Source organism: Olea europaea, chromosome 9, assembly GCF_002742605.1.
Source record: "Olea europaea var. sylvestris chromosome 9, O_europaea_v1, whole genome shotgun sequence".
Taxonomy (NCBI): Eukaryota; Viridiplantae; Streptophyta; class Magnoliopsida; order Lamiales; family Oleaceae; genus Olea; species Olea europaea.
The window spans coordinates 8,370,632-8,384,301 of NC_036245.1; the positions used below are offsets into that span (position 1 = coordinate 8,370,632).

At 34.6% G+C, this 13,670-nt stretch overlaps 1 protein-coding gene across 1 annotated transcript; it reads left to right on the plus strand.

Annotated features, from left to right (window-relative positions):
- Positions 1–4,710: 4,710 nt before the first annotated feature.
- On the plus strand, positions 4,711–11,428 carry LOC111399558 (microtubule-associated protein 70-1-like). Its single transcript, XM_023026956.1, has 11 exons — positions 4,711–5,100; positions 6,689–6,774; positions 6,976–7,041; positions 7,201–7,371; positions 7,496–7,666; positions 7,767–7,922; positions 8,001–8,147; positions 8,817–8,888; positions 8,982–9,518; positions 9,629–9,816; positions 11,178–11,428. The coding sequence occupies exons 1-11, from the start codon at positions 4,905–4,907 to the stop codon at positions 11,194–11,196; spliced, it is 1,809 nt and encodes a 602-aa protein (XP_022882724.1). The 5' UTR covers positions 4,711–4,904; the 3' UTR covers positions 11,197–11,428.
- Positions 11,429–13,670: the final 2,242 nt, after the last annotated feature.

A 13,670-nucleotide genomic window follows, 5' to 3' on the forward strand; every position in this document is an offset into this window, starting at 1 on the left:
TTTCATTTTTATTCGATGTGTCTTAATCGTATTGAATTGCTTGTTGAAACTTAATGCGCTTTGATATCATATTAAGATTTGGGGTTTCATCTTAAAGTGTTAACCTTAGTACGAGATGTGGCTTAAACTCTTATAAATTGATTCGATGTAAGATTTTATCCCTTAACAACAATATTGTTGCTTACTCAAACCATATGATGCTTCAAGATCGTTTAAAGTTTTTTCGAATGTTTCTGGCCTAAGTGATTTCTATATGGAACCCTTTTGGCGGATAAATTCCTGAGATCCGTTATACATATATACCGGGTATGCGTTGTGCTGTTGTTGATTTTCTGGATTTTACTGGTTGGGTAGGTAGCTTGTGCAATCTTGTGATTTAGCCTTTTCTTTTCATTATCTAGTTTTGTTTGATTACTTGGGTATTTTGAACCTTCTGCTTGTCTTTCTTGTATGGAAATATGGTGCCTGAGTCCCCAAAATTTCCAAAATAAAGCACACGAGTCCTCAATCATGTTTTTCTGGTCCTTTTGAACTTTCATTTTCAATGCAGGTTGGTCCACTCTGAATCATAACTGTCAAATTTCAAAAGTGAAATCATGTATTCACTTGCGATGTCTGGTGGTAATGATTTGAGTCACGTACTGTTACACCCAAATTTTGATAGTGCGATGCATCCTTGTAAGCTCTTCACCAAACAATATTGAGTTTTGTTGAGAATTAAAAACCCTACTGAGTAATACCTTCGTATTAAGCAAATAAAGACGTAAAAAAGCACGCAAGAGAAATAATATGCACCCTATTTTCTTTAATTTCTCTCGAATTTTTTTACGATAATACAAGATCATGATGATGACTATCTATTTATGAGAAAATTATGGCAAAATCGAAATTACAAGTGTAGAATTTCTATATTATCTTTAATAAAATTTTGGTCTGAGAGGTTTGGCCCCTACACGGCCGAAGGAGGCTTCTTGCATCTTTCAACCTCGATGGCAACCTTACTTGAAAGTTGATCTGCGTTCATATTTTGCACATTGCAAATAATTGAGCTTCATAACTTAACAATCTTTGACATTTTATATTCATATTAGTAACTAAAGAAACACTCAAAATTTTGACATTAACAGAAAACTGCAACTTGTTATGGTCGATTGCTGCAAGATTGAATTTGCCGATGAAGTTTTGTCCCAACATGTTTTATCTTCTTGGCAATATACATATAGCCCCCGTTTGATTTCCATTCTTTGACTACAAAATTAAAAAATATGATCGTTATCCATTATATCAAATCATTATATTTGACTTTCTATCTTTTGTGTGCGTTCCGTAACGGTTATATTTTTCATTCTCATTTTTGAAAAATGATGATCAAACAGGCCGATAATATAAAATACAGTTCAATTTAACGTATTAAACATGTAAGTCAAACAAAATATAATCATTCATGTCTCAACAATACATCGACCATTGTAGCAGTGGCAGTTGGGCCTAGTGGCTCGTTGGTTTGCCCACTAGACTCATATGGACTTGATTCATTAGCTTCTCGGGCTCGAACTAGTCCAAGTGTGAGCCAAACCCAAAAAGTTTTTGAACGGCTGCTCGGTCAAGCCGCTCGTGGGCTCATGTGGAAGGGAAATCGAATAGATATGCGGACCCACGATGCAAATGTAGAAGATAGCTTCACGCTTTGTCTTTTAAGGCATCGCATTCCATCGCATGTGCATTCCTACGCTTTCTCTCCTAGTAATTCCCCACTCCCCATGTGCTCTTGTCTTGCTTTTGCTTTCTCTCTTCGCTACCCATCAATCCATCACCTTTTGCATTTTTCATTCTCTACTCTTCACAACCACACCCACCCTGCCCTACTTGCCATGATGCCCACACACACTAATTCTAATCTTCAATTTCTAACATTAATTAATCATATGCAATTATAAATCCAATCTTCAACGCCTTAAAAAGTTTATTGGGTTTTTTCTTTTTAAATAATTGGTCTCTAAGCTTATGAAATTCTTGAAATTTGAGACATAGTCATCACTTGATTTAGTAAATACAAGACTCATGTCAACCCAATAACAATACTGACAAAAATCAGTCAAAATGATGTTCGTTTAAATTTAAACTAAAGTTAATTGAAAGAGTTACAATACTCATACGAGTGTTGTCAAAATAAAATTAGAAGTCGACCAGGCATTTTTCGATTGTTAATGTCATCTAACTCTAGACAATTGGTCTCACAAACAACACTATTAGACACCTTAAGAGAGTACTTTCAATAGAATCCTTATTATCCTCATTTTCTCTATTTTAGAGACACACATATCTTTTCAAGGTTTCTAATACATTATTTATCTTCTAAAGTTAACATAAATAGTAGATTTGACTTCGAAATGTAGTTCTATACAATGCTTCGTTTATTATTACATAAAAGAGGGGAAAATGATGAACAATAACTGTATATGGGAGAAGGCAAAATAATGAACAAATATCGAGATTGATTTTGGAGTCGTACAAAAAATTTGACTCTTTATTTTTAAAATTTCTTAAGAAGCTCTTTAAATTTTAAATTAAAGAGCACTATTGGAGATGCTCTAACATTTATTTTATATAATAACAAACACATGAATATTGACTTAAACTCGATACGTCATAAGTTTCTCATTTATATCAAAAAGGGAGTTTGGTTACTGAAATGACACGTTTTAAAAATTTGACGATCAACAGAGTTTTAACACAAATTTTATTTTGTGACTTAATAAATAATTATATGAATGAGAAAAATGTTTCAAATATAGAATTAGTAAATAAATATATTACGATCCTGCTTGATGTAGATTTTTTTTGGAATATAATTTAAGAAAAATATTTTTTCTGGAGAATGCATGGTTAAAAATTAGAAAAAAATTATATATCGGCACACAAAATTATTTTGTTGGGAATATACATATTGTTAGGAACGAATTTAAAAAAAAATAATAATAAATTTTAAAGTCCCTCTATCAACCAAACAGAGGCTGAGAATGAGAGCACTCCAACCCCAACAACGCTAGTTCTCATATGCCAAATGACACTGAAGTTGAGATGTTTAGTTAACCTACGACACCTGCCCCAACAATCTCTATCTAATAATAATTTAAATTTGGTTGGTCTTGATTGGATGACTCGGAGAGCAGATTATTTATGTTAAAAATGAATAATTTACTTTTCAACTGGATATATTTTTTTCACCAAGACGTGAAATTTTCGTAGTAGTGAGAATTATTCAAAATCTTTATGTACTCCCAATTCAAAATCTTGAAATTGAGGTTCCAAAACTTTAGAAAAATGTGCTCCGTAATTTCAAACCTTTAAATCGTAGCAATTACGTCACAAAATCTTCAGTAAGTGTGAGTAAATGTGTGGTAGAAGTGCCTCTGGAAGGATTCGTTTTAAGGCAAGTTGTTGATCAAAGGATCATTGTTTGACACGTATTTAATTATTTTAAAGAAGGGGAAAATAATATTCAACATTTAATTAATTAAAAATAATTAAAAATGAAAAAAATGAAAAACAAGATAAAAAAACAATCATCTTCTTCGCTAGGTATATTTTAAGGAAGGGGAAAATAATATTCAACATTTAATTAATTAAAAATGAAAAAAATAAAAAACACAATTATCTTCTTCGCTAGGTATCCCAAACCATAATGTGCATATCTTCCAGACATCCACCATTGCAACTACGGGTGGCAAAGGGACGAGTCGAACTCAAGCTCGTTCAAACATGAGCAAAGCTCGAGCTCGACTCATGCTCAAGGCCCAAGCTCGGCTCGATCCACCAGCACGAGTTCAAGAGTTTTTTTTTTTTTGAATCTTTCGTTCCAATTATTTTTCGAGCCCACGAGCTGCTCGTGAACTTTAGGCTTGTGAGCCCACGAGCCGAGCGGGTTCGGCTTGCCTACCAAGTAGGCTTGCTGGACTCATGCCCGGGCTTATCCAAATAAGAGCCCTAGTTGCCAATGAGCCGAGCGGTTGAGTCGATGAGCCGCTCGACTCGATTGCCACCCCTAATCGCAACTCAAACTTCAAGGCTAAACCCACCACAATTCCTCTCGTGATGGACATAAGCTATATTGTCTGCTCGATACTTCAACTTTGATTCAAGCATGCAAAGACGAACTTCAGCACCAATAACATTCCACCAAACAATTGGAGTCGAGGGAAAGGAAAAGTTCAATTTACTTTTTCGATTCAAAACATAGCAGCAATGGGTACAATATTCTCTTAGTTCAAAAGTGGATACTTGCAAAATTGGGGCTACAACTGCAAAATTCTCCTTTAACAAATTTACTTTTGGTGGTGTCCATTTTGCAATTGCAACGGTAAATTGGGGCTACTTTTGTACATGGACCACAAAAATGGTGTGTGCAGTGACCGTTAATCAAATGTGGCCGTTGGATATCAAATTATCGTGGAGGGAGACTTTAATAAAATGTTTTAAACTTGTCTAACCCAATTCTATTGACTAATTAAAAAGAATAATTAAACAACTCTAGCTCCAGAAATATCTTCCTTTAAAACGTGTGCAGGCCCACGGTATTAGGTGTTCTGCGTTACAGCCAATAATAACTTCATGAAATACAAAAACTTTAATTTAATCTAATTTAAACCCCGCCTAAACCCCCTTTAATCTTCTTCTATATAAACGCAAACCCAGCCCCTTCTCCTTCTCTCTACAGAAGAACTGAACTGACAGTGATCTTTCATTCTCTCTCTCTCTCTCTCTCTATATACTTACACTTCAAATCTCAAGTTTTTTTTATATATAAATATATTTATATACACATAGAGACAGGGAACAGCAATTCCTATAATTTAGCGTAATCTCCAAAAAATTGGGATTCTGTGAGCGTGTTTTGTGATCGGATGGGAAGTTATTATAACGGCGGTGGAGATACGGAACAGCAGCAGAGGCAGACGTTATCGGCTCCGTTGAAGGGGAAGAAGAAGTCATCGGCGGGTTTATATCAAGCTGGTTCGGAGGTGGATGATATTGTTACCCTATTACATGGCTCCGATCCGGTGCGTGTGGAGCTCACTCGCCTTGAGAATGAAGTACGAGGTCTGTTTTATATTCGAAGGTTTTTGTTTTTCTGGAATACTTTTTTTCTTTTTCTTTTTTGATTTGTTTTCTTTTGGGGTGAAATGGTTGACGTTTAATTGGAGAATTGATATTGTTTAATTCTTAAATATACGATGGAGAATTTTCCTCAGTTTCAGTATGAATATGCTAAATGTTGTCATATTTTTTAGTAATAATAATGTTATCATATTTTAAATAATGTAATTACTAGTTATTTTTGAAATTTTGTTACAGTGACCTGAAAGAATTGACCTATTAAGATTCAAATTTTAAAGCTACCTTTGCAGATGTGATGATTTATGTTCTTGGCTTTTGTAGATATCACATATAGAGAGAGGATTAAATGTGTTCTGTTGAAATTCAAATTCAAAATATTGATTCCATTGCACATGACTTGGGACAACTGCATTTGTGTGATGGTGGTCACAGGATTTTTTTTTCCTCCAATGGAATGAGAAACGACGTGGAATTTGGGCAAGACTCCAAACATGCAGACAATGTCGTGTAGTATTGGCCTTAGAAGACAAATTTCCATCAAGAAAGGAAAGCTTGGAAAGAACAATTTGGACAGCATGTGGGTGTGCTGACTGTGAACAATAAAACAAATTTATTGGTCCCTCTCCACTTGCCCTCATAATGGACTAGGCACATCATTTCCCATTTTAAAGAGGTGTCATGGTTCTCTTGTCAAGCAATAAGCATCCTTGTATTTGTTATGCTTTGAGATTTATAGTTTGACCTTGTTAGTACGATGTCAGTGGCCATGACTAATCTTATACCATTTTTTATGGTTGACATTATTGATTCACAAAACCAATTTGTTCCCTTTTAGTTATCACCCGGATGTGGCCTTGAAATTATGAAACTAAAAGTCTAGAAAATATTAAAATTTACAACCATCTTTGGTTTGGTTTGGTTTGGTTTGGTTGGTGGCAAAAACAGAGAAAAATCACCCGGTTAAATATGCAGGTTTTTTATTGTGTAATAATACCCTGTTCTTTGGCTATCCGTTGTTTACAGGTGTCATAAGGCGTTTGGTTTAGATTTTCATAACTATGCCCATTAGATGTGGAGTGTGTGTCTAAATAAATAAAACAGAAACTGCAAAACTTATGTTGAATAAATACCGGAGATAAAAAAGTTGCCTACATGAAAAAGTAATTTTTTTCCCTTAATGCTTAGCATTTCAATCTTCTCTTCAATGATTTTGGTCAACTAGTTGCTTCGTCTATTGGCCTATCAAAGAGCACATTATACTACATTGAAGAATATTGTGTTTTAGTCCATTCTTTTTCCTTTTTCCTTCTTTTCTTTTTGGTTTCTTCTTCAGTACAATATTATTGGACCTGCTTCTGCCCCTCATGAATTTTGGTGATTTTTTTGTTATTATAACTTTGTGGCTATTTAAGTTGTGCACTATTATTATCTAAAGCCTGAAGCAGCAATCGCCCCCTTGATGAAGGAAAGAGCCTCACAAAAAAACTTCATACTAATTTGCTTTTTAGAACAAAAAATTAAAATTTAAAATTAAATGGACTTCTCATTAAAGTAAGTTTCAAGTTTGCAGTTAAAGATAGAGCGCTGGGAGAGGCTAATACAGAAATAAAGGCTTTGAAGTACTCTGAACGCCTTAGAGAGAAGGCGGTTGAAGAGGTACGTCAATTTAAATATCTCTATTAATTGGTTCAAATGCTTTGAAGTGTCACTTTACACAAATTGCCTTATGTTCTTTAAATCTCCCTATTTACTTGTTTTAGCTATTTGTTTTATGATGAATTGATTATATGTATAAATAAATTGAATATAGATCCAGAAAAGCTTATTTACTATTTCTTCATGTTAATTCTCTTTCAGCTAACTGACGAGCTAAATAAAGTAGATGAAAAGCTAAAAGCCACAGAAGCTCTCCTTGAAAGCAAGGTACATGTCAGGTTGTTTAAGTTTTCATGAATTGGCTTTCAATTGCTATTTTCAGCTCCTTTTCTTCACCGCCTTTCAAAAACAAAAAAGCAAAATCAGAACTTTGAGATTTGAAATAAATGCTGATAATGTAATTTTGAGTTACTTAAAATATTTCAGAATTTAGAGAACAAGAAAATAAATGAAGAGAAAAAAGCAGCTCTGGCCGCACAACATGCTGCTGAAGCCACACTTCGAAGGGTGCATGCTGCGCAGAAAGATGATGAGATGCCACCGATCGAGGCAATTATAGCGCCACTGGAGGCTGATTTGAAGCTGGCAAGGTCGGAGGTACTTATCAACTTAATGACATTTCCTTCTGCAATTTTAATGCTAAAATCGAACTTTAAAGCTGAGGATCAATGAACTTTTAGTTTTATAATTAATTGCCTTGCATGAACTTATATTTCGTTAGGTATCAAAGCTACAAGATGATAACAAAGCACTTGATCGGCTTACTAAATCTAAGGAGGCTGCTCTGTTGGAAGCAGAACGTTCAGTTCAGATGGCTTTAGCAAAAGCTTCCTTGGTTGATGATCTTCAGAACACAAACCAAGAGCTGATGAAACAAATCGAGATATGCCAGGTTACCTGTTTTAGAGCTTTTCCTGTTTAGATGAAAGCATGCAAAATAGTTAATGGCTGTTGCTTTAGATTCTTATGCTACACAAATTGATTTTATTTAGGAGGAGAATAAGATATTGGACAAAATGCATAGGCAAAAGGTTTCTGAGGTTGAAAAGCTAACTCAAACTGTTCGTGAGCTTGAGGAGGCTGTTTTGGCTGGTGGCGCTGCAGCCAATGCTGTACGTGATTACCAGCGGAAAGTGCAGGAAATAAATGTACAAGGATAATTCTGGTTTTTAATACCGTATCTATTGATATGATGAACCTTTCTTAAGAAGTCAAAGCTTATGCAGGAAGAGAAAAGGATTCTAGACCGTGAACTAGCTCGGGCTAAGGTTTCTGCAAATCGTGTTGCTGTGGTTGTTGCAAATGATTGGAAAGATGCCAATGACAAAGTAATGCCAGTAAAGCAGTGGCTTGAAGAAAGGAAATTCTATCAGGCATGTTTTATCATTTTCGCTATAAAAGTTCTCTGAAATTTGATACTTCTGTTATTAACTATTAAGATAATTAAGACTGAAAAACAACTCACATTGCTGTCGAGGAAATCCAACAAGGTTGAATCATCTTTTTGGTTTTGTCCCGAGATGAACTAGTGAAGAATTTAAATGTTATTAGTTTTTTCTATAGTTACGATAAAAATCTTCTTGTAATCCGTAATCCTATATGTCATAGTGAATTGCATAGATCGCTCAGACATTAGGTCCTTCTTGCAGATAATTTAGCTTCCACGCTTGATTGTAAAATTATTGCTTTTGGCTAGGTTACTTTCTACATTTGCAACTTAATAATAGCACGAGAATTGAACTATCTATCATATTACAGATTCCATTTTAGTCCTCTGTCCCAAGTTCAATGACTTAATAAGTTCCAAAAAGGGTATTTTGTGTAGCTTGTATGATAGCTGATATATGGCATGAAATGATTTGTAGGATCCTTCTCTTTAAAGTGGAATAGCTTTAGAAACTCATGCAGAAGACATGTATGTTTTAAGAAAGTGGAGATTGACTTGAGACTCCAGATGGAATTGTAATCCAAAAATAGATGCAGTAGAGTCAATAGTTTCAGCCACCATCTAATCGTTTCAATTTTCTGGATAACCTTCACAGGGAGAAATGAACCACCTGAAAGATAAGCTGACAATTGCAGAGCGTGCAGCTAAGTCAGAAGCCCAGTTAAAGGTGAGGAAACAGATTTTTTTACTCCCATAAGTCATAACTGTTTTTCTAATGTTCATCTGATCTAACTATCCTCTTTGTTGATTTGTTGCATAGGAAAAATACCTATTACGATTTAAAGTTTTAGAGGAAAGACTTAAAGCATTTCAAAATGGCACTTCCCGTGTGTCATTGCGGGGAGGAAATGTAAGCAATGGGACTTCAAGAAGGCAGTCTTTTGGAGGAGCAGAAAATTTGAACAGGACATCCTCCAATGGGTTTCTATCTAAAAAAGCAAATTTTCAATCTGGGTCATCCCGGACAAGTAGTGCTTATGCATCGTTACAGCAAGCAAAGAATTTGTCAAGCTCATTTGATAGTGGCGGTGGACCAGCGGTAGATGATAAGCTGGATTCAGATGTAAACGAGAAAGTTGATCAACCAGACAGTATCAGCAAAGAGACTCAAATTAATGGAAGGATTACTTCCCTGGAGAATGGGGATGAGAGTACTTCCAGTGGAAAATTGAGAATGGAAAATGAAGACTACGTTTCTGGAACATTGTATGATATGCTGCAGAAGGAGGTTTTAACTCTGCAAAAAGCTTGCCGTGACAAAGATCAAAGCCTTAAAGATAAAGATGATGCAATTGAGGTTTGCTCCCGTGTTCTTTTTGTTGTATTTTTTGTATGACCTATAACCCCCCCCCGCCGTTCTTCTCTGTCCTTTGAGTGATGGGCCTTTTTGGTGTGCAAATCATTCAGGCTTTGGCAAAAAAGGTTGAAACATTGAACAAGGCAATGGAAGTTGAGGCCAAGAGAATGCGAAGAGAAGTAGCTTCTATGGAGAAGGAAGTTGCAGCGATGCGCAATGGCAAAGAACAAGATCAAAGAAACAGACGTGTTGGTGCTGTCAGAGGAGCCGTCAATGGTTCTCATTCACTTTTAGTGAGGTGAATAAGTTCATGCTTCGACAATCTATATTGTATTAACGTTGTCCTAGCTTTTGACGATTGGTCTGAAAATCTTATTAGTAGTGCGTGTACCAATAGATGTGTGCCTAGGGCTTGGGAGAAAGTTTTAGGGTTTAGAAGTTCGTGTGATTGACCAAAGAAATTAGTATTTGTAATGTCAAAATAAAATTTCTGGTTTATACGATCACGCAATATGAGCAATTGTGGGTTTGGTTTGTGTATTCTTTTGCCTTTGGCTTATCTCATTTACTACTCCATGAACTGAGAAATATGTTCATGTTTGACTTGTTTGATAAAGAAAGGAACATGAAAAAGCCACTGAGGTCTGAACCCTGTGAATGAACAGCCCTGTTTTTTGTTATTTTTTTGGGTTATACTTTAGGCACTTCTATGCCTAAATTTCCAAAACCCTATACTTGGGTGAAGATTACAAATGAAGAAAAGTTCATACTACAAACTCTCAGCAACTAACCACCAGTTTTTGCTAGTAAAACAAAAGTAGCAGCTCCTCATGTGAGGAACATTGACAACACTTTCCCCATTTTCAAATCTCTACTTCCTGCATCTACACATCTTTAATTTGAATGCTAAATACTCATGCCATGAACTTGATAGAACCTCAGAATGCGAACTTTGCTTGAAGTCCTTTATCCCTTGAAATGACCTTTGTCTAATATGGTACATATAAATATACTAGAGACTCATTAGCATGCATTGCTAGTTACACCTATAAATATACTAGAAACTCATTAGTATGCATTGCTAGTTTGCTACTAATTCACTCAAAAGTATTTCCCACATAATGCTTCGTTCTAATATCATAGAAACTAGAAAGGGGGCATCATATTTGTAATTGCATGCATACATACATACATACAATTAGTTAAAGGTATTAATATTACATATCTTACTAGAATTGCTCTTTTTTTATTGGAAGCTTGTGATTTGGTTTTTGATGCAGCGAGTAGGGGAAAACAATTCTTAATTGTTGGCACCAAAAAATACACACACATGTTTATATGATCATGGTCATGCATAACCTACCTGCATCTTATCATGGTTCATAATGTGCATTTTATGCCAAAAAATGAATATTACGTCCTGCCAGGACTATTTGAAAAAACTCACCTAGTACGTATTACTGGAAAGAGTTACTGGCTTTGTAGGATAGGAGAGATGTTAAAGAGGAAGGAGTATAAAAAGATGTTACACTGATTATAAGTCAAGGGAATATAATCTTCGCTTCAATTTATGAATTATTGTGTTCATTGTCCTGAAGAACTAAATGTTGACACAATTGCATTTGTACAGTAACTGTTTTCATTTGCTTGATTTTTCAGGAATCGCCGGCATCCATAGGCTCCCGAGGTTTAAACTACCTTACAATGGAGAGGACATCTTGTTAGTTTAGTAAGCATCGACCTCACTGAATTTATCCCCTTCCTCTCCACTTTATCATCTTGTTGAATATGTCTCGACCAAGTAAGCAAATTGTAAAGCATTTTCTAGTTGTTTCGGGACGTAATCCTCATCTTGTATATTTGGCTTGATACACGCAATCCTCTCAAATATCAGTTTTGACTTTGTTTCACTGGATATTGTAATGGTAATTGGTAAAAGAAAGCTCAGTATAAGTGTGAATTGTTACAGAAAGAAATTTTAAATGAAGTTATTAACGTCTTGTGTATTTGACTTTGGGATTACTTTTTACAGTTAACATTGTGGTCTTGTGGATTTGTGCAGTTGTGAAAATTTTTGTTCTATGATTTGCTGGGATGATTTTGCCGCAGCTAAATTCTGCAGACACAATGATCGAAGTTTAGTGTGTTTCTGTTAAGTTGTGTAAAAATGCTACATCATCAACAGGGAAACCATGGAATACTTTTTCTTTTCACTTCTGGAATAAGAATTTTAGATAAATCTATTTCTAAAAATTTTATCCAGTAGAAAATTATTCGAAGTGTCTTTTAGGCTTTTACCCAGTGTAGGGTGAAGGAAGCTTTTGAATGATTCATAGGTTGAGATTCTTGTCCAAATTGAGAACTAATTGTAAAACCGAGTGTGTATTATATTCAACATGCCATGATTATAGATTACAATTTAGCACAAAAGTCGCGTAACATGAAAAGCAAGATGAATTTGTGACATATATATTGAAGGTGATGTATTCGCAGATTTGAGCTACCTAGTTTGAATTTTATGTCTGAAAAAAATTCAATAATTTTTATAATTACGTAATATTTTCTATAGAAATATTTAAATGGCTCAGATATCATTGTTAAATCAACAAGATTATTTCCTCAAAATATCAAAAAAAATTACCACGTGTGACAAATAGTAAAAATATTTAATTATTGGAAAACAAATTTCAATTAATTGAAATTCTAAAATACTGATAGAAATGATAACGGTGAATTTATTTTGGTAGATGAGTTAAAATAATTCAAATATTAACAATTTAAAAATCATTGAAATAATTGAATGGAATGCATATAAAAATAGTCTAAGGGTGTGTTTGATTACGAGTATAGAATTTGGATGGAAAGGAAAACTCTGGGCAATTGAATTGTTTAGAATTTATTTGCATGAAAATTATTAATTAAATTTTTTTTTGTTTAATTTTCAACCTTAAAAATGTTATATTTGTCCATCATTCTCTCATTCTCAACACTGACTTCTTTCAATGTTAAATAATATAATAAGATTCGTCCCTTGGGGTATAGTCCAGTGGTGTAAATGACAGGAGTGAGGTTATCTCACGCCTTACTGGCAACCGCAGTGTGGGGGTTCGATTCCTGAGACATGAAATTGGACTCCTTGTAGGAGCAGTGTACAACTAGCTCTTGTTCTCTGGTCTGTTGGGACACATCCCACGATTTACCTCACTCACAAAGCTTTAGGGGTGGGGCGATGGGGTCCCTCCAGGTTGGTTTTTTTCTTTTTTAATTTAAAGATTCCCCTTGTTTAGGATCTATTGGGATTGACTGAACTCAAAAGAATAGTATTTTTACCAAAATTCAGTTTACTCGAGTTTGAGGCTTTAGATAAAAGGGCTAATTAGGCCCATCACTCTAAACAAAAATTAAAATAAATAAGTAATTACCCTAAAAAGAATAAAACCTTCTAAAACCGTATTAAATAGGGGGATTCATTTAAAAGGCTTGGTCAAACTAAACATTTGTTCAAAAAGATCAACAACTAAGACTTTTAGTTGAAAGGCCTAAAGTTATTAAATATGGAAAATAGAATTTGTAAAAGACTAAAATATCCTTGTATGTGAAATGATGATATTGCCCTTATTTTCATTTCAATTTCCTTTCAACCCTAATCTCCTTCCCTCCCTCTTCTAAGAACGACTCAACCACTGTAGATGCCTCCATGCTGATTTCTTATCATCATCTTCTTCTCTACTTAATGAAATCACAAAATCTACATTCTCATTCCCTTGAACATTCATTTGGTTGAAGTGAATAATAAAGTCTTGCTATATTTTTATTGGGCATTTGGAGAAGAAGAGAGGGTATGGTAAATTTTCGATATTTGAGCCACTTTCTTTCTCCATTAGTTTGAATCATCCGTTCATGTTGTTGTATATGTGTTTGTGGTGTTCATTTTTCAATAATGATTTTGAATTTATTTTATAATTTGATTGGATCTTTAAATGGGTCACTTCCCAATCTTATTCTCATTACCCCTTATTTGTATTTCTTAGTATTAATTGAAGTGAAATGTAAAGTGGTGAAGGATGATTGGCTTTTTTCACATTGTTTTCACGTGAAACGTGTATTTGATTTTTACGGTACAGAACGACATTGATATCGTTTTATGAAACT